The sequence below is a fragment of the Centruroides sculpturatus genome, unplaced genomic scaffold (genome assembly GCF_000671375.1).
Source record: "Centruroides sculpturatus isolate CEXI.00-Female unplaced genomic scaffold, Cexi_2.0 scaffold502, whole genome shotgun sequence".
NCBI lineage: Eukaryota > Metazoa > Arthropoda > Arachnida > Scorpiones > Buthidae > Centruroides > Centruroides sculpturatus.
The window spans coordinates 113253-135287 of NW_019384630.1; the positions used below are offsets into that span (position 1 = coordinate 113253).

A 22035-nucleotide genomic window follows, 5' to 3' on the forward strand; every position below is an offset into this window, starting at 1 on the left:
CGGTTGTTAGGTCATAAATAATCATAATCTTTTCTCTTTTCCATTTAAGATTATAAAATGATAAATAAATACGAATGTAAATATAAAATGTTTGTTTATTACANTATTGTTTCGTGAAATTTTGATCAGGATTTGAATTTTTAAATTTAATGAAATGTTAAAATAATTTAGATAGATCGCTACTATTAGAAAGTAAACATAGTTTTGAATTCATAATATTACATTAGTTTTTGGGAAAAATTAATGGGACAAAAGCCAAGAGGAAAATAGCAACAGAGATTCAGGAAAAATAACAAAAATTCTCGATGCAATGTTCCTGGTAGCATTGCATCAAGTATTGTTTTATTATTATTATTTAACATTTTTAAATGATATGGAAGTAATTATCTTCCATTATATTTGTATTGCTGCTACTATTCTTTTTATTTTCTAAAACCAAAATCAGATTCTGTGTTTCATTTTCGGATTTATAAGTTCTAGTGAGTTATCCTTTGCTGTCAAAACGTTTTTCATTTTTTAGTAGATGCTGTTTCAAAAATCTTTAGATTTACTTCTAAATATTAATATAAAATATTAATCACTTTACGTTATTCTTCAACTCTATAAAATCTTTTAATATATTAATGAATTTTTTTCGTGCTCATTTAAAACTAGATTGTTTCATTCATCACACTTATATCTTTACGGATTGATATTTTTATTTTAATTGTAGCAAATTATAGATTAGTGAAGTATGATTTTAACAAAATAGACTAACGACATTTCACTTGTCCTTGCTTTTGTTTACGGTTGTTAGGTCATAAATAATCATAATCTTTTCTCTTTTCCATTTAAGATTATAAAATGATAAATAAATACGAATGTAAATATAAAATGTTTGTTTATTACAAGATATTTTCAATTTGAACGTTGCTTTCACTTGATTTCTAAGAATAGATAAAACAATCTAAAAATAATCATTGTTATACTGTAAATTAGATTTATAATGTCTCAATAAACACAGTTGGATTTCCTTCCTATTTACAATATTCTTTCCAATTTTCAAGTATTTTTTCTCGGTAATATAAAGTTTCTATCTTTTTCATACTTTAGGCAGTTCATTAATTACGTAAACAGTTTTAAGTCACACTTCCTCCATGTTATGTGCAGTACAATAACATACTTTTAGCAAATTCCCTTTAATTACGTGTAGTGAACCCTCTTGACATTTAAGAAATTACGTTAAAAATTCTGCAAATATTTTATAACTGATATTTTATTAATAAGTAGATATTAAGAAACGTAGACAAAACTACGACTCCTCTCCCTCTCTATCATGTACAATTTCCTCTCTCTTAAGCTGTACACTAATTAATGGACGGTCCCCTTGTAATCTGAATTTTTTTTCTAAGCTTTATGAATCAAATAATAATATTGTTAATGATAACATGTTACTTATATTCAAATATATTTACTAATTAGAATGTGGATGCTGGTTAAATCATGTGGAAATTTCTTAAATCCAATCGATGAACCTCGTCTTGTATCCATACAAACCAGAATAGAAGGCGATCAACTGGTTATTGAAGCAACAGGCATGAAACAGTTAAGAATTGGCATTATTTCAAAAATAACTTCAGATTCCAGAATTATTCCATGCAAGTATGTTATATTTTGAATTTTAAAAAATCAATTGAAGGTTAACTATTATATTTTTATAATAGAATGCTTACTGATTATTAATGATTTTAGTCAATTTTTACAAATTTGAAGTTCTCAAGGATAAAATTTTTATCAATTATTAAGAAATTCCTTATCTGTAAATAACTAACAAGGAAATTTACGAACTTATCTTAGGGATCATGACAAAAACTAGGGTAATTCAATAGAGCAAAGGTCATTGATAAGACATTCTTTTAGATGGAATTTCCATAAGAAAGTAAATCAAAGTTCAGTGTGACTTTCAATGTGAAAATTATAAAAGTAATTTTTTATATTTGATTTAAGAGTATGAAAATCTTATAAAAATGGTTAACATGTAATGTCCTAAATTAAATTAAGTTCCAAAAACCTTGTTAGAAGACGTACTGTATCTTAATCTTTTGAATTGCTTTTGTAGAGAATAGAAAATAATGTTTAACGTGTTCATTTGCTGTAATTAGATTATGTGAACGTATTTTTTTTCCCGATTAAAACTAACTTATCTCTTCGAAGATTAACACTAAATTATTTTTAAAATTGGGACAGAGCTAGTGCGAAAGAGAATAGTTATACAAGCGCCTCTGCCAGTTACTCAAAATAAAGCCTATCTTTGATCCTCCTCATGGAGCTTCGCATCTAAAAAGAGCATATATCAATATTAACCCATGAACTATCGAATTATTCTAGTTTGATTGCATAATCGCTCAGGCCCCTTCGTGAGCTTTGTTTTAAAGAGAAATCACTAACAAACATTGGCATTTCTTTGGAGAGTTGATTGCACTTACTTGTTAGTGCAGCTCAGACGATTTAATTAATAATATATATATCTTAATGAATACAATAAGTATTAAACATGTCTATATTTTTCTAATAAATGTTAAAAAATAAAGGCTTAAAGCACTGCACACTTTACTGTTTAGTAATGTAATAATGAAGTAATTATTTTACAGGATGTATAAGAAAACAATAGAAGGAGTAGACTGCGGTGATGAAGCTGCAGAATGGTTTCATAAATTTTTGAAAAAATCCGATATTCGACTGATACAATATTTGCCATATTTCAAAACAAGGCCATCCGAATTTCAAAATTTAATAGATTTAAACGAAGATAATTATCCCGTAAATACAAATATATTCGTAATAAAAATCAACTCAATTACTTTAATAATTTTTTAAAATATATTTTCAGTTAATATATCAAGCAGGAAACCCGTATCTAATACTTGGTCAGGCATCATTGGACGAATTAAACAGCAAATTGGACCAATATATATCATACAGGAATTTCAGACCGAATATTGTCATAGACGAATGCAATCCTTTTGAAGAAGTTAATATTCTTTTTATTTATTTATTTTTTTTTTTAGTTTTAGAAATATGTTTATATTGATATTATGTGATTTACTGCCATGAACATCCATAGATCAAAAAGGTAAAATACAGTAGAGTTTTGATCGTTCGAGGTTCCTTATAATTTGAGGCACTACCTCGTTAAGCCAAAGTACACGTAATCAACCAGAACACGTAGAAATTACAGTAGCCATTCCTGGTTGTTGGTCTCTCACGTGGAAAAACAATATCGCCGCCCTTATTAGTCAAATTTTTACATATAGTAATGGTCTTCGGCTGTCCAACTGCGGGGCACTTTTTATACTCCCTCCAGAAACGGTCCTGCAATTTGGGTAATTCAAATAAAGTGTGTGATGAGACACTAAAATTGTAAGCACACCTTCGGCCTTCAATTTATTGCATTTGTGAAACGATACGGTTTGCCAGATACTTCCAGATACGATTGCCATTTGCCCCGTTTTGTACAGGACATCGTGTATTTTAAGCGCAATATTTTATTATTATTATTATTATCATTATCATTACTAAAGCGATATTTTAATATAATATAATACTGTAGATGTATTGTTATTACTATTTTCCATTATGAATATGTTTCGTACGAGTATATGGGCAGTCTGTCCGGGATATATCGGGCCTCGTCTCTCACCGCTTAGCAGTCCTCATAATGGACCTGGTAGAGCCCTTAATGGGCATGAAAAAATGCCCATTAAGGGCTCTACCAAGGGTTTTAATGGCCATGGGGCGAAAGAGTCAAAAACAAAATAAATAAAATTAAATTAAAAAACAGTTTAAGGTGGAAAGAAATTGAGAAAAGTACATTATTGTAGATCTACACGATGGTCGAGGCATCGTCTACATAGTCGTTTTAAATTGTATTACAGTAGTGGCATACACATTTGTTTTTATAAGCGTGATTATTAGCCATGTGAATGAAGTATCAGTTTAAAATATTTTCAGAACTTTTTAAGTCATTTTTTCAATGTCAGGACTATAATACACGTGATTAAAGGGGACGGGATTTGCCAAAAATAGAATTTATTATTATACACAAAACAGGGAGGAGGGAGTAAAATGCAACTCAAAAACCGTGCACGTACTTAACAAACGGTCCCTTAATAAGTGAGTAAAAGATATGAGATTTAAATAACTAAATAATTAAATTATAACAAATTAATAAGATTTTTTAAAATATAATATTTATAACTTTCAGGATAAATGGAAATATCTGAAAATAGGAAAGAAGGCTGTATTGATCAGAACAGTTCCTTGTGAAAGGTAGACTACATTTATCGATTCGTTTTACCAAGAAATTTTTGAATTTTATTAAATATTATTTATGGAGTATTAAAGTTTATAAAATAATTTATTTTATACTGATTTACTTAAATATTTATTTTAAATAAATGACACGAATTTTGAATTTAGATGTTCCGTGACGAAGATTAATCCCGAAGATGGAACCGTGTTTAAAAGTGAACCTTTACGAACTTTAAAAACGTGACAAAATTTTATAATATTTTTTTTAAAAACTTACTTTATATAATTGTAAATATTTAAATAATTTTTTTACAGTTTTAGAATAAGTAGAGATGCTAAACAGAAAGAAAAATTTGGAGAAAAACCTTTATTTGGAATGCAATATGGACTGGTTTCCGAAGGAAATATTTGTGTTGGAGACGAAATTTATGGTTTTAACTAAAAAAAATGTATTTTTTAATAAATAAAAAGAAAATTTTAATAAATAATTTCATTTCTTTTATGATTTACATTTCACATTACAAAAACTTACGTAAGAAAATTTATATGCTTCCAGAACACCTTTTATTGGTTAAGAGAATAAATATATTACATGAAATATATGAAATAAATTTTTTAAAATTTATCTTTTATTAAATTAATAAATTTTATATTATTTAAATTAATTTTTGTATATTTTGATTTTATTAATTTTACGTGTGAGTAAAAAATAAATCATTCTCCGTTTGTGGCGCCATCTGATGTTAAATTTATAGTTAATTTTAATATTAATATTAATTAAATCAAAGAAGATAATTTAGCTCTTTAATTTCACAGTGAATATTTTTATATAAGCTAAAATGACTAGATTAGCAAACTTATTTTTAATAGAACACGATTATTAATACAATCGTATCTATCATTTTTCTATTGTTATGTAATTATGAAATTGTCTCGTATAATACAAATAAACCTCATCCTTTTTTTTTATTTAGTGATTTAATCGACATTAATGGCTATAAAAAGACACTTATTGCTAGTAAATATGAGTTAACGCGTGTTTCTCCTTGAAGAATAACTTCTGCATGAAGGTATTTTCTCCACAAAACACTGCAGAACACAAGCTTACTGTTTAGTTTCATGAAATAATCGCTAAAATATTCTTTTATTATAAAACTTTTTTAAATAAAATAATTTTAATTATTTTACTGGTAACAATTCTAAAGTTTTATAACTGTTTAAGCCAAAAAATATTATAAATATTTACACAATTTTAAAGTAATATTAATAATTTCACATCTGACAGCTCATAATTCGAAGGAATGAGTTAATATTCACGGCTGAAATGATAAATACCTCAATGCTTTAAGACATTTTAAGAATTATGCTTCACTAATTCGATTTAGAATCGATAATTGGATCTTTTGACCATATTCCGGACACGATACATCGTGCAGAGAAGTTACTCGTGATACTAATTCTCTTCTACGATCCAAGTCATTATTGCTTTCGACTAAAGAAGATTAAGAGAGATCTGTCAAGCTGCTATTTTATCTGTTTGTCTTCCTGGAAAGAATTCTCAAATCGTCAGATTAGAAATATTCTAGAATTTCCTCACCACAACGAGAAAATCTAATTTAATTCGTTACTTTAAAACTTATATTGAAACAATTGTTTACCTATGTTAGAAGGGTAAATAATTATAAAGCATTTCTCTTCTATTACTTTCCTTACTGTTATATAACAGAGGAAAAGCATGGCAATCGGTACCCAAGATCTTTATATTTTTAGACTCAAAATATCGAGTAATACGAAACTAAAAATATTGTGGATTTTTCTATATGTAAGGATGTTAGTATGTGGGGGAGGCTCGATTTTGTTCACCCGCTTTAAAGCTTAATAACGCCTGTCTCTTTTGTTGAAAACGTCTGAAATTTTGCACGAACATTTGTGTTTTAGGGAGGAATATTTCTAGAAATTTTCAGGAAAATTGGACTTTTAGTTCGGGAGATATGGTCCTTTAATCTACCCCTTAATATCTTCCGAACCAATCTGAAAACTTATAAAGGCGATGATACAATTATTAGGGATGAATATATATATATATACAGAACAGTGGGAAAGTCCAGCAACAACGTTGTCAGCTTTTCTTTTTATTATATTATTTGATCAAATTTTATAGCTTCCAGTAGAATATACGCCATTAAAAAGTAAAGAAATCGGACTTTATTTGACTACAGTGAAAACTTCCATCGTTTTGATTAAATGTAAAACTTGTCAATTGTATAAATGCATTTGGAAAGAACGACAATATTTTTCTCCCTTTTATTTGTTGACACATAGCAAAGAAAAAAATTCGAAAAGAAAATCCAAGAGAATGATAAAAATTGAAAGATTTATTGTTGAAACAGTAAACGTGTCAGTGCAACGAAAAAACTAGAACGTGTCCTATGTTGCATTTTAATAGTTTTAATGCCTTTTCTTTCGCTATATTCTTCTTTATTTTCTTATAATTAATGTGTTATCGGATAAATTCTGTGAAGCATTAAATTTTACAGCATTGTTAGCAATTTATATAAGGACTTTCTAACCAGAATTTATAAATTTATAATCAATTTAACGAACATTTTAACTCGAATATATTTTAATATGAAACTAAATTAACTTATATTATAAAAATTATACGGAAAAAAACTATTAAAAACAGGAAATTATTTCTTGTAAATTTTGCTAGCAGGAAATCTTTCCAGTTTAGATATAATAATAATAATAGGAAAATTTATGTCTGAATATATTATAAACATCNTGAAACTGGAACTGTTGTATCAGTCGAACGGACTGATCCAACAGTTCTATGGAATCAACAAACAGAAAGATTGTTCCTTTGTATGTAGAAATGAAATGGCGGCAGTGAAAGATGACATTCCTATAGAGAATATAGTTATAAATAAAATGTTTTTGGTTGTTTGCAATCTATAGACGTGCCGTAATTACGCGTCGTAAAGCTATATGTTTAATTGAATGTTCGTCTGCATCCGTTCTGTTTTTTGATCGATCTGCTCCAAAACATACTTATTCTCTGGACTCCGAAGAAAATATATCGATACCACGAAACCCAGACACCACCCTTATCCCAATTTCATCTCCTCGACACTCGGTGATAAACGAAACAACGGTAAGTTAGAATAATCAAATCAACACATTCGCTAATTTAGATATATATATATACTGTATATATATATATATAGAAAATGTTATTTTTTTTAAAAAAATCATTTTTAGCAGCATATTTATAAAATATTCAATTTAAATTTATTTAAAATTCAATCTTTTACTTCACTAATTGATAGTTATATCGCTTTGTACACGTACAAAGTACAATTCATTGTTACTTCAATGATATTTAGTCTCATACGTGTACGATAAGTTAACGAAAATATGTTCCAGAGATCAAGTTATTGAAAAATTCAGAAAATAAATATTTAAAATTATATAGCCTTTAGCTATAGATTATATTATGCTACCGTCTCTACACATTACATCTACAGCTTATGTGATGGGAATTTTAAATACTGTATACATCTATATAATAGAAATATGCAAACATGTATTTTACTAAATTATACCGGCTTAAAATTTAATTATAAATCTCCGTAAAGAAATTATATCATCTTGTAATTTTATATATTAATTATTTTTTTTTTCGTCTCGTATTTTTACGTAAGACGAAAACACGTGATTGATATTATGACGTTTACCAAATTGCGTAATTTTGTTTACGCAACCACCCCTTCATTCTCGGCATTCACTTCGTTCTACTTAATAATGGAGATACCAAAATTTTATTTGTACACGACTTGTACTGCTGTGTTACTCAGTACACTTATCTATCTTGGATTAAGGTGTTCGAGGAAGAGATTTAGGAAAATCGGTCGAGTTTCAAAGATTATCCTTTACCCGGTCAAGTCTTTAGCAGGGTATGAAGTGGAAAAAGCATTTTGTACATCAAGTGGCTTGAAAAAAGAAACTTTTCAGGATAGGTATTTATTTTATTTCTATTAATTAATTGTTTTCAAATGAGAATTGAGCTCTTATTCTTCGTAGAATGTGGATGTTAGTGAGAACTTCAGATAACAGAAACGTAACTTTGATGACTGAACCACGTTTAGTGCTTCTGCATCCACGTATAGAAGATAATCAATTGATAATCGATAGCGAAGGATTAGATCCGTTAAAAGTGGACATCATCACTGACATCCCTATTGATGCAGACGTCCAAGAATACAAGTAAGGCCCATTTTTCTAGTATTTCCTACGAAAATATATTATTATTATTATTTTTTATTTAGGATTTATGAATATAAACCTATAAAGGGTGTAGACTGTGGCGAAGAAGCTGCAAAATGGTTACAAAAGTTTCTAAATAGAGACGACATTCGCTTAATACAGTTTCTTCCAATCTTCGAAACAAGGCCGTCTACTTTTAGTAATTTAGTAAATTTGAACGAAGATAATTATCCCGTATGTACATAATAAACAGAATAAACAATTGATAATTATAATTACACAGCAAATTCTTGCAGGTAGTATTTCAATCGGCTAGTCCTTATCTTCTACTCAGTCAAGCATCTGTGGATGATCTGAATGGCAGATTAGAAGATGAAGAGAAAGTAAGCTACAAGCATTTTCGAGCGAATATTCTCTTAGATGATTGTAAACCTTTTGAAGAGGTAAATCGAATATTTTTAAAATTATTTCCTTATTTTTTTATCCTATAACTTTTTGTTTAAATAATTTTAGGATAAATGGAAATACTTGAAAATAGGAGAAGCTATATTGATCAGGACTATTCCTTGCGATCGGTATAATTAAATTTTAACGTTTATTTTCTTAATTATAATCAAAATTTTAATTTAAAATCTATAATTTTATAGTTGTGCAATTACTAAAGTTAATCCAGAAACTGGCATTAGAAGTAAGGAAGAACCTATAAGAACTCTGAAAAAGTAAATAATGTGATAAATTTAATGTTTATTTATTATTTTTTTAAATGTTTTTTTTATTATATTATTTACTTATTAGATATAGATTAGCTAAGGATCCTAAAGAGAAGAAGGTATTTGGACAGAAACCAGTATTTACTATGAATTATGGTTTGGTAACTGGAGGAGAGATATGGGTTGGCGATGAAGTCTACGGCTCAAATTGACATTTTTAATAATAATAATATCCGTTAGAATAAATAGAATAGGAATAATTTTATATAAAACAATATTTGCCATGAATATAAATTGAAATCTCGTGTTAAATTCACATTATCATTGTTTAAATTTTAAAATTTACGCTGAAATTTTAATATTAAACTTCTTATTTACGTATAAATAATTAATTATAAATTGTTTTTATAATTAATAAATTATTGTTTATTTTTTTCATAAATTTATAAAAAAATATACTGTGTAATAAATTTGAATAAATAGCTTTTTTATTTACAAGTTTTATTTTCTAATTTAAAAAAAAAATAATAAAATAAAATTCACCAAGTTATTTATTTATTTCTAAATATTAAATTAATGCAACGTCATTAAACGTATTTAAATTAGCAAAAATATTTTTTTTTCTTTAAGTTACTAAACGTAAATTATTAAATTATTTCAAAATTATATTTAAAAAATNAACAACATTTATTTATTATAATTGTAAAATCACATTACTTTATGCAAAATACAAAAAAAACATTTAAACTGCAGAGTCATAATTACACTGTTCTTTTAATTGTTCCTTCCTTACTGTTAGGTTGGAGAAGATGAGTTCTAATGGTTCACCAGTGTAAGTTTAAACTTTTATTTAGTATTTAAGACGTTTAATTATTATTCTACAATAGTTTTATATCCTGTAGATGGACTCCAAAGTCTGTAGTTTTGTTTGGAACTGCTGTAGCTTGTATTGCTACCTTCTTTGGTTTACTTCTCTACGAAAGTAGGAAGAAACGGTATCGTTTAGTAGGTAAAGTAACTAAACTAATTATTTATCCTGTCAAATCTCTCGCCGGTGTCGAAGTTAATCAAGCTGAATGTACACCACTCGGGCTCGAAGTGAATGGTATTAGAGATAGGTATGGACGTTTTTCTATTGGATTTTAAGGGAAGCTTTATTAACTGTATAGTAAATGTCTTCTAGGATGTGGATGGTGATGTCCGACAATCATAAATTGTATGTAGATATACAGTACGTACATCCTCTTGTAACTTTGCATCCTGAATCTCCGTGTGTGACCGAGAATGAATTGATTGTAAGAAATGGTAAAGATCCTAGTAAACCTCCACTAAAAATCCCTATTTTTAAAGATATTCCTGAGGATGCTGACGTTAAAGAAACAAAGTAGTTATCATCCCATTCTTTTTCAAGATATAATCTTCATTTCCCCCCCAAGTGTGTACAGTTACATATCTTTTTCCTTCTTTTAGAATTTACATGAAGAATTTAGAAGGATTATATACAGGAGATGATGTAAGTAAATTATTGAGGGAGTACACGGGAAGAGATGACATAATCATAATACAATCGATAGAACACTTAAAAGATGATAATGTTAAGCGTGTAGGTATAATTTCTCCATACTTTATCAATTATTCTCCCTTTTTTTATGTTAATTCTTCCTCCTCTTGTTTAGAAAACATATCATACTTATAATTCTTACCATATGATAACTATGCCGTCTGTATGTGATCTAAACAAGAGATTAGAGAAGAAGGCTTCTTATAAAAACTTTAGACCGAATATCGTAATAGACGGAGATAACCTGGAACCTTTCGAAGATGTAAGAGATCTTTCAGAATTTTTTCTCACTAATAATAATTTAAATTTTTAAATGTCCTTCTCCTACGTTTTTCAGGATAAATGGAAGTACGTGAAAATCGGCGATGCGGAATTTCAATTTGCTAGTTTTTGTGACAGGTATTGATAAAATATCCCGTAATTTTTAAGTTCTAAAGACTATATTTAGGATAAATATATTGTTGAAATAAACTTTTTTTTCAGGTGTCCAATTGTTAACGTTGATCCCGAAACTGGAGACTATTCTCCTAAAGTCATGGAAGCGTTAAGAAAGTAAGTTTTATAAAAAACCTATTTAATTATTGTTTTTTTTTCTGTATTTAATTTAATCTATTCTTAATTTCGATAGATACCGACTGGCGACGGGTAAACTGGGTTCTAAATTCGGCAACGCTCCATTATTTGGCACACTTCACGAACTAAGAGCACCAGGAACTATATCTGTAGGAGATTCTGTTTATGCATATTATGATTAAAATTATCAGTTGTGGATGCTGACAAGAAAACTCAAATTTTTGTTTTTTTTATTGTTGTAATTTTTAACTAATCCGCTAATTTGTTTTTTGAAATAAAAGTAAAGTATCTCTTCGATTAAATTCAATATCTAATATATTCTATCAGCTATAGATGGCAGCACGGTAAATTGCAATAAATTCTATTATTTTCTGTGAAAACTTTTAATTAGTTTAAAATGTTTAAAATTGATTTCCTTTTTAGTAATTCCAAGGTTCATTTAAATTGTAACCTAGCACAATACTTTTTTTTTTTGCTTGAAAGCAATTTACCTTTTTATAAATAAAGATAAAGAGCCCATAAGTTTGGACTATTATTTTGACCCATTAAAAAATATTAGCTTAAACTTATGGGCTTCTCTGCTCCCTTTTTTTCTAACCAAAGTTTTACTATAAACCGTTTTAATTAAGAAAAATATATAAAATTTCGCTACTACAGAATATATTTGCAATGATAACCTTAGAAGTTACTCTGTAATTAGATATGCCATCTGTCTTTTTTAGGTACGGAGATATCAAATGAGAATAACCCCCCCACCTAATTTTGAATAAAAAATTCGGGTTTTAAAAGTACAACGGAGTTAGGAAAATAACATTTCCACAAAGTGATTTGCCATTGAGGTGGCGATTATGCGCGCTGCACGTGTATCTCTTCCATTCATATTTGCTACGCGACATCTGTTATGGCAAAAGTGTGTGGCTCTGGATACAGTTTGACACAAACTACTCCGTATGGGGTAACGCTGTCTCTCATGACGTCATTGACCAGCTGTCAAACACAAAATAGGACGATCTGTCCTTTCTCCTATAGGGTCACGTGCTGTCGAGATCAATCACGTGACTCCCCTTGACCAGGGGGAAGGGGATAACAAATGAAGTTTGTTCGTGGTAGATATTAGGGAAAATTTGCTAATTTTCTTCTTTTCTAATTCCGTAAATTGAATATTCGTAGAATTTTTAAAAGGCATAATTTGATGGGGGTGGGGATATAGCCGGAAATCTTATGTAGATAATTTGTCGCCAGTCGAGATCGCTAAGAGCATTACCAGGAATTTAAAGAATGACATCAATAAAACTGAATTGTCTTGCTCTTTAGCAAGCTTCCAATTTAGATAATTTGTTTAAAGAAGGAAGCATATAGTTACGTTTCCTATTGTTTTAGTAGAATGAATGCTCGAAGACAAGAAGCACTTAAAAACGGATCGAAATTTCATTATCTTGGCATTCTGAAAGATTGAGACAAATGTTCTAACGCCTAAGAGAAAGTATCAGACACTTTCGATTTCCTTTATGTTCAGAAATGGGAATTCTTCTTTAGTATACTTTAAGTAATCCTCTCTAAATTTCCTTCTCTAAAACGAAAAATATATATATATATATATATTAATTTTTTTTGTCATACGTTTAAAAAGTTAAAATTGTAAGCGGCGTACTCTCATTTATCTTATTTTAATAAATTTCTACCAAACAATTGATTTTTTATGTCAAAATCTTGAATTATTTGAATGAAAAGATTTGTTTTGACAATGATTTATGGTGGAAAACTAAATTGATCATGTTGACATTCACTTTTATTACGTTTCTTCACGAATTTTTATACTTTGTTTACTTAAAATTATTAAAGTTCTATCATCTCGCCAGTTTGAAATTAATAATAATAATTTTTAGGAAGAAATGTTAATTAATTTTCTTCCATTTTTCATTTAAATTCTTTGTAAAGATGAAAAGAAAAAAAAACGAATTTTAGACAAAAATATTAAAAAATTTTAATTGATTTTATTGATATTATTTAAATTGTTTTCTTTGCCAACTTTTGAAAATAAATTGTTACAAGTTACAAATTTTGTTAAAAATCCTTATACAAAAATCATTTTTAACTTTGCACAATTATCAAATGAATAAAAATTGAAATTATTTATTATTTTTATTTAATTTTTATTTGCTGTGTGAATATTGTGTTAATTGTGAAGCTCGGAAGAGAATATATATGTATAAAATTTATCACCTTTTTAATTCTTATTTTGGTCTGGGTGTAGGTGTTTCTTTCTTCTTCCACAAATAAAAGAAGATGAAACTGGTAGTAAAAAGTGAAAGTATAAGGGCTATTGAAGCGGGAAGATAGTAAACAAACAGATCCAACGGTTTACAGTTTGAAGGACTTTCATCCAGTGGATTAGCTATGTAACCTTTCTCTGGACAATTGATGATACCGTTGCACAATAGACTGCTGGATAAACATGTTAGGTTATCTCTACACACATAATCACACTGGTTATCGCCTTCAAATCTACGAATTTCGGTCCATCGAAGGCTAAAACTTATATTTTTTATGTACGAAGTTAGTTCGATGATAATCTTGTGTCCCGAAGAGGAGACAGTAGGCGAATCCCATCCCGGAGGTAGTATTTCCTGAGTTTCGGAGCTATCGCATATTTTCTCATAAGGTGACTTTTGACCTATTGCATATATCTTTATCATAGTTTCATTGCAGTTGTTTTGTAATCTTAAACGAGGAAATTTGACGAGGATGTGTGTGTCGCGTGATGTTTCTATCGTCCACTTACATTGGATGATTTCTTGCAGTCTGTCGGGATAAACTGGGAAATCTATTCTTCCTTGACGCCCCCATAAGATGCTCTGTCCGCATCCCACTTGTAGAAATTCGTACTTTCCCCGAAATATGAAACTAGATGTCTCTCTGTGAGCTAAATAGTGGATGTTGTGAAGCCGTAGGAGAGCGGTTATCATCGAACCGCTACTTACCACTTCAACCCTCTTTGGTGGGTCGCTGCACAGGCAATCCAGTATTCTATCATCTTCAAGGATGACAAGATGATCCAGAGGATCGACTTGGGTATCGGCGCAACGGATTTTCTCCACCCTTACGCATTGTTTTACCGGATCGAAGCGCATCTCTTCCAGAATTATTCTCACCTGTTCCGTTGGTCTTCCTATAAATAGCAGCTGACACTTGAGTTGACGCCTTCGAAGTTGAAGACGATTCGGTAAAATATCGAATGTTCCCGAGGTAGAGGACGAACTGGAAAACACTTGATCACACTCCGTATCCGGCACGACACTTCTAGCGGGTGTGCTGTTTACGAACATGTAATATGCGGAATATTCGAATTGAGATCCATCGTAAGAGCCATCTATACTTTCGAATTGGATGAAAAGACTTTCCCCACTCGACATCATAGTTTCGTTCGGGCGAGTGTGACCGCAGAAACCACCTATTAACCTCGAAGTATCTGGCCAGGAGGCATCGAAAATCAATAGCTTATCCCTACATCTGTAGCCCCTTCTAATATTAAATCCCTGGAAGTTAATCCAAACTCTTTCTCCGTGTCTACCTAAAAACCTGTATACGCATTTAGTTCTCGCTGGATACCAATGTCTCAGACTATAAAAATAACCATGGGGTTTGTCGGTGCTTTCGAATGTCCATTGAAAACTGTTTTCGCTGATTTGTTCTCCCGAATTTTCTTGCAAACGCCTTTCAAATCCTACGGAAAGATAGAAACCGTCGTTTAGCAGGCTGCCAGCGGGAGATGCAACAAAATCGAGCAGCATGGCCGGGTTTTTTAACACGATTCTAGGTAGAGTTCCGTGGCCGCAAAATCTCCCCACCGTAGGACTGTTAGGATTGAGACCATCTTGAATTCTGATGTAGTCGTAAGGACAATACGTCACTATCCGATGTCCCACGAAACCGGGTGCACCCCAAACATCGAATTTATCGAAATATTGTCCTCCTATTGTCACTCTAACGTCGGTCGAATTGAAAATAACTTTATATCGACAGGTGAGATTTCGAGGGTAAACACCCGGATAACCGGGGCTCATGACGTCACAGAATCCGATACAGTTAACGTAAGTCCTATCGCAATAAGTACCTTGAATCAGATTACCAGGGTTTTTAGCGGCCAGTTCTTTATGACGCTCTCTAGCAAGAGGTTGAGGCAGAACCGAACTTTGAGCTTTAAAAAACGTTCTTCTTGTAAAATAATCCGTGTGAAAGATTAATGTAACGGACTCACTCTCTACTAATAATGTTCTGCTACGTCGAATTTTACCACAGATGAAGCCAGAATTTTCGATTCTCAAACGATGATCCACAATCTGCAGGTAACCATTAGTACAGGTCGTTCCATTAACTAATTTGCCGACTTGAAAGGAACGGATATTGAGTTCGAACAGGTTAAGAGACCGTTTATCCCCATAGCCTAAGAAGTGGTAGACACATGTAATTGGTTTGTTCTTATTGGCTCGAGTTAGCTTTGGACTTCTCACGGCCCTCGTTGTACGAATTGTTTTGTTGCAACCTGCAAAGACAATTGTACAGTTGTGAGTGGATCGATTCTCTGCTTGTTCGATTGCTAAAGTAATATCAATCACAGCAGATCGTGTTTTGTCACACTATTGACGGAAATGCAATCACACGAAGAACAAAATCACCAAAAAGTCGTTTAGTCCTCCATTTTTTTTTTAAGCTCGATAACTATTTTTCCTTTCTTTTTCCAGATGGAAAATAAAGCCATTTTCCCGGAAAAAATTATGCTTAATATATTTTATATACGTTATTTTTAAGACCAGAAAACAAGGATCTAAATAAATAAATACTAATTAACTTAAATAATTTTTTTTATTCTATCGACTATAATATAAAACACGATATTAATATTATTAAATTAAATATTCTAAAATTATCATACGAATTATGGCTATTAAATTTGCATATATGAATAGTATAACTGTAAATCTGAGAGAGGGAGAAAGAGATTTGGAGAGCAAGAGAAGCATACATCCAGCAAACATCCTCAATCAATAGAATTACAGCGGGGGGTCAAACGTCCCTAATCCAAGTCATTGCATCAATGTCGTATTTGTATGGTGATTACTTCTTGCGTTACACTCCCTTAACTCTAGTCGTTAGGGATGAGTATGAATCGTTCTTAATCAGATCCTCTCAAACCCTTAATTTTGTTTCATATATTACTACATTTCTCCTAATTCTGTTTCCTATTCTCCTTAACATTTATTATGTGTTAAACCGAGCAATTATATATAAAATATGTAGCTAACGAATTTCTTATTGGTAGAAAATTTATTAAAAATTATCTATCCTAAATTAAACCGTTCTATATTGAAGAAAATTGATATAAAATGGGCTTATAACTGGCAATAATCTCGAATTTCGCTTACTCACCAAAAGGGTTGATAAAAAGTTTTTCACGCATCACGCTTATAGGCAATTTTTAATTGTATTCTTCTATCTATCGAAACTTGCTGACGGAGCTTATCACGTGACAGTACAGCAAATTTGGCACCCCAGGTCCCTAAGGTTGATGCCTGTTGATGATAGATGGCAGTGAAGTTGGTGCATTGGTTGGCGTGGGAAAAGAGCGATGTCTCCCCCCTGGAGGAGTTAGTGAAAGACTTGTACGCACAATAGAACGGGAGGGCAAATTTTTGGAAGACTTCCAGTCCATTAGCAGAAAAGCAGACCAGATGTTGGTACTGTATATGCAATGCTGCGCTTGTTACAAGATGAGATTAATGTTCCGAAAATCCCCCGCCGCGATCAAACTCTACAAAAGTTTAGCATTTATTAAACCTCTCGAACTGTTTTACATATTCATTTATTATACGAGCGAATAATTTTTATAAAGCTTTTTATTAACTCGAAAAAAATTTGAAAATTTAGTAAGCACGTGTTTTAAAAATCTGGCAAAGAATCATTGTTTCAAATCCGCTTATATCATTGCACATTTGACACCATGTGACGTTAAAAACGATAAGGACGTCCCCTTGGGTACGGTCCCCTGATTTAGGGGAACATAAATGTCACAGGTTACGTAATGCGAACGTTGTGAGTCCGACGTACGACTGTTACGTCATTAGCTAGGTATTGTCATAGTTTATCTTAGAGTTTGATCGTTGCTCTTTTATATAAAAAAAAAAGGAAAAAAATTGACTTTTCGCAGTTTTATAATTCCAGAATGTTTGAAAAGAAAGTCAAAGAGGCACTTGTAAAATAAGAGCAATTTTAAAGCGCTCCGAGCCATACTTCATGGGCTGTTATAAAAGACCCTATTTACTTCTAGGGCCAATAATGTAATTTATCGAGCTCATCTTAAACAACTGTCGCGCGGCCGGGCACAAAATTCCTCTCTAGCGAAATATAACAGAGTGAAATTTTAATTAGATTAAAAGTTAAAGAAAATTTATCCTAAAGCTCGTTCTCTTTCATTGATTCAAACCTCTTTATACGGACAATAGGGTGATCCAACACGATTAAAAAATTTTAATATTGTATAAATAATATTTTAAAATTAACAAATCTTAAAAGTTTAGAAGAAAAATTGAGTAATTTATTTTATAAAAAGGAGGGGATTTGTTTTCTTTATTTCTCATTCATCCTTTAAAAATATATGAATAATTTTTATATTGATTAGAATTAAAATCCTTATAAATTATTTAAGAAATTTTATTCCTGAAATTTTGATATTTTCTTAAATAAAAATTACGAGCGCAGAAACTTTGTAGAGAAAAATTACCTTTGGATGAAACTTCACAGATGATCCAGACGAAGAGAAGATAAGTGATTGCCAATGATTTTTGATCCATGTCGACGAGCGATCCTTCCACATTACGGACACTTTACCAAAAAAATCTTAACAGAACGGATGTGGTCGACCATCGCCGTCCGATGTCCTTCGCTGGACTGCGTAGATCACGCATCCATTGATTGTCCGTTGTGTGGGACTGAGGTGATGTGCAGTTGACTCCAGACCCGTGATGTGCAGACTGACGTGTTGTCGCACCCGAACAACTGCTACACCATTGTAAATATGACTTTAACTGGTATAAAACACCTCCCACGCTAATTAATTATAACCAATTTATTTAAAGTTTTAATTTGGAAAATATTAAAATTCTCTTTCCTCTTTTTATCGTTTATCACTTATATAAGATAAGTTGATATTAATTGGCATATATGAAATTTTTTCGATAATGTTAGCATCGATTTTGAAAAGATTGATTGATTTCAGATATTTTTTTTTATCGATACAATAAAATAGAAACAGCTTCACCTGTCAAAATAACGAGTGCCACGTAAAGACTTTTTTATTGTATAGAGAAATTGTTATTAAAAATCGAGAGTCAAGTTTAACAACTTCTATTCCTTGATAGAAAAAATAATAATTATTATTATTATTATTTATCGTCTTATAAATCGTTTTAAATATATAATTTTTAAGTTTCCAACTTAAAAAAATTGATATTTTATCTTATTTTTTAACGTTTTAAATCAACAAAATATGTGCTTTTATAACTTCATAACTTTAATGTTAAATAAAACATTAAAAAAGTTTATTTCGTTTAAAATATTATATGATAATTCCTTAATTTATAAGTAACTATTTTAGTTTTCTTAAACAGAATATTTTTGAATTTTAATATCGAATTTCATAAATATTCATTAAGTAAATTATTACTAATGAATATGCAAGGTAATCATTAGTCAATAATTAAGCAAAAATTGTAGATAAAAATGAAATTTTATAATTTGTCACGTTTTTTTATGTCAGAAAAGTAAATTAAAAAAAGAAAAAAGTCATTATTATCTATTCGAGTCTGAAATATCACTCGCATCCATTTTTGATTAATAGCTTTATTCAGTCGATAAGCAGTCTTTAACAACCGCGAATGTTTTTCTTAAATTCTCTACATGACGTCATAAGAGAGGTGAAAGGTCAGACAGTAACCTGTCAATTTTGTGATTTCTACACACCCTGGGAATATTTAATGGCTCAATGCACAAGTATAAAGAGAGCAAGATGGTCGACACTTCTATTGTTGGTAACTTCCCTTCAACATGGCTTAGTTTCTTTTGTTGATAAAAGTTGAAGATCTTTTTTAAAAAACGATGTGCAACAATATTTTCTCTCTCGAGTGTTAAGTAGAAGTCAACACGTATTCTTGCTAACAAAAAATTATGTTTTAATTCATCTTTAAACATTTTTTTTTTCTAATTTTTCGAAATTAAGATCCATTACTTAAACTTCGCAAAAGTTTTTTTTTTTTTTGTTTTTGAAGTATTTATAATGTTTACTGTCTTCAAAATTTAATCGTTTTTAAGTTATTTATGTTGTGATTTNTACTTTATATATATATTCAATTTTCGTATTAATATAAACAAAATGAAATTTCCAAATCCATTATAAACTCCCTATTCATGCAATCGATGTGCTGAAGCGACGAGAGATGCTGAAGCCATTACTTTAACTTCAAGAATTCGACACCCATAATCGGAATACTGAGATCTGATCCTCTTGTTGTTTGATAATTCACGTTTTGTTCTATTGTATCTTTCCTAATTGCATATCTACCGAAGACTTTTATACTAAATATAACATTTTCCAACTTTTAAAATGGAGTAATCATAGATAATAAAATATTCGAAAATAAATTCCTGCAGTTTCTAATAAAAAAAAAAAATAATAATAATAATAAACTAGAAAGAAATTCTTTAATAATTTACCTTTTATATTTTTATAAAAACTTTAAAATATAAATTTAATTACATGAAGAATTGCAGCTTTATAAATAATATATTTTAAAATATAAAACGACTGTGCATAAAAGTAATTAAAGAAAATATAAAATAACAAATTTTATAATTGAAAGTTTAATTTATAAAGATATCAAGTTTAAGAAAATCTCTAGTGGATAAAGGTTAATGTTTTTCTATGTTATTAATAACGTTGAGGGATTGAAAAGCTTAGATCGATACTGTGATCATTCCCTAATCCCTTAAGCTAAAGATATCTTGGTATGGCTGTAAATGATGTCTAGTGATAAAAGATGAAGATATCCGGAGATACCGGATGTTTCAGAAATGTATTGATTGCTATTCTATACTTAGCGAGAAAAGTATTAAATAATAATAAACTTAATATTATTATTTCTCTATAAATTACACCTATCTATTCGCTACAGTATTTTGGATTCGGTTGTAAGGATACGATGAGACCAACAGACATTTATGGCCCCAAGAGATTCAGAGAACGCCTTCGATTCAATTAAGTTGCAGAGGACAAGGAAGAGGGCAAAGCTAATTCAATCTTCTCTCATATAAGGACCTCGCCCATATCCGAAAACTTTACTTCAGGAAGTACAAGGCGTACTGAATCCAACTTCTAAATAGCGAAGAATGGCAATAAATAGCTACTCAATTAATTGTGGTCCTCCTTTATGATGTTTCATACAACCTGATCTAATTTGTATCGGATGTTTGAAACGTTATTCCCTAAACGAAAATTATTATTAAAAGTGTAATATATAAATAAACATTTATTATTTTATTAGTTAAATTATAAATTTTAATTTATAATATTTATTTTATTTTTAACGAGATTCAAACATTGAAGAGTCGTTGTAAGTTCGGCTTCCCTGCTTTAACAGTAGCTATGTAAGGAAGACAGATGTACAGGGGAAAGATATTAACGCACAACTTTTCGTTGCTTTTAAAAATTAAATATTAATTGTTTTGAAGTTTAACCGAAATTTAAACATCATTTACTCTTCCAAATTATTTAATTTAGCGGTTTGTATCTTTATATTATAATTGTATTATTTGTAAACATTAATTAGCAATAAAGTTTAATTATAAAATTGATTTCATTCTCCATCTGTTCTTTTTTTTTATATACATTTGTAGTTTACAAGAAAACGATCGTTGAGGCACATCACGTTTTATATGAGAGTGGCTGGTTTCTGATTTCGGAGCTACAAGATACGTTGTCAAACTTCCATTCTACCAGCTCCATTATCGGATAGAGGAACCCCTAGTGAGTCTATGACGTCATTTCCGTTTATTGGCAGAGATATTTCCGTAAAACCATCGCTCGTGTTTTCTGTTTGTATAATCGAGTGTAACTTTTCAAGTTTCTTTATCTACGTTGTTCAGTGGTGAGATAAAATCAACTACTAAAAATTAATTTTCTGTATGACTTATTATGTGTACATACACATTAATTTCTAATTAAATAATGTCATTCGATGAATTATTTAAGAAGCAGCAAATAAGATAAGGCATTGCAATACTAATAATCACTTTTAATTTAATAAAATTTTTCTATAATTAATTTATAAATATATAATTGAAATAAATGATAATTTTTATAAATTATATTATTTGTTTTTATACATTTTTCATATTCTATAATGCAAATTAATAACATAAATAATTTTATAAACTATGAAAAGATGTTAAAATAAATCTAATATTCACAGTTAAACATATAATTGCTACTGCAGTTTTGTGAGAAAGGCAGCCATCTGTTGGACAAAATACATATTAAAAAATTATTTAAAAAATCAAATTTATTTTTTAAAAATTAAAAAAAAA

The 22035-nt window shown here is 29.9% G+C and overlaps 4 protein-coding genes across 4 annotated transcripts in view; 2 read left to right on the forward strand and 2 right to left on the reverse strand.

Moving 5' to 3' along the window:
- The window catches only part of LOC111625744, a 58707-nt gene extending 49081 nt beyond the window's left edge, over positions 1-9626 (forward strand). Inside the window, exons 3-15 of the mRNA XM_023368965.1 lie at positions 1462-1641; positions 2631-2799; positions 2870-3010; positions 4244-4308; positions 4459-4530; positions 4606-4721; positions 7964-8309; positions 8374-8556; positions 8619-8790; positions 8853-8999; positions 9070-9131; positions 9204-9275; positions 9352-9626. Coding sequence (XP_023224733.1) covers positions 1462-1641; positions 2631-2799; positions 2870-3010; positions 4244-4308; positions 4459-4530; positions 4606-4721; positions 7964-8309; positions 8374-8556; positions 8619-8790; positions 8853-8999; positions 9070-9131; positions 9204-9275; positions 9352-9478 — 1852 coding nt within the window. The 3' untranslated portion in view covers positions 9479-9626. The remainder of the gene's footprint in view (positions 1-1461; positions 1642-2630; positions 2800-2869; positions 3011-4243; positions 4309-4458; positions 4531-4605; positions 4722-7963; positions 8310-8373; positions 8557-8618; positions 8791-8852; positions 9000-9069; positions 9132-9203; positions 9276-9351) is intronic.
- Positions 9627-10075: 449 nt separating this feature from the next.
- On the forward strand, positions 10076-11582 carry LOC111625722 (mitochondrial amidoxime reducing component 2-like). The gene is made up of 8 exons (XM_023368939.1): positions 10076-10098; positions 10169-10384; positions 10450-10650; positions 10737-10869; positions 10943-11089; positions 11165-11226; positions 11311-11379; positions 11456-11582. The coding sequence occupies exons 1-8, from the start codon at positions 10076-10078 to the stop codon at positions 11580-11582; spliced, it is 978 nt and encodes a 325-aa protein (XP_023224707.1).
- A 1943-nt stretch (positions 11583-13525) lies between these two features.
- On the reverse strand, positions 13526-18366 carry LOC111625728 (cubilin-like). Its single transcript, XM_023368946.1, has 2 exons — positions 18179-18366; positions 13526-15943 (listed from the first exon to the last, which is right to left on the reverse strand). Exons 1-2 carry the CDS (start codon positions 18246-18248, stop codon positions 13635-13637), a joined length of 2379 nt encoding a protein of 792 aa, XP_023224714.1. The 5' UTR covers positions 18249-18366; the 3' UTR covers positions 13526-13634.
- Positions 18367-20887: 2521 nt separating this feature from the next.
- The window catches only part of LOC111625723 (UPF0764 protein C16orf89 homolog), a 7861-nt gene continuing 6713 nt past the window's right edge, over positions 20888-22035 (reverse strand). Inside the window, exon 9 of the mRNA XM_023368940.1 lies at positions 20888-20934. Within this exon, the coding sequence (XP_023224708.1) occupies positions 20888-20934 (47 nt within the window). The remainder of the gene's footprint in view (positions 20935-22035) is intronic.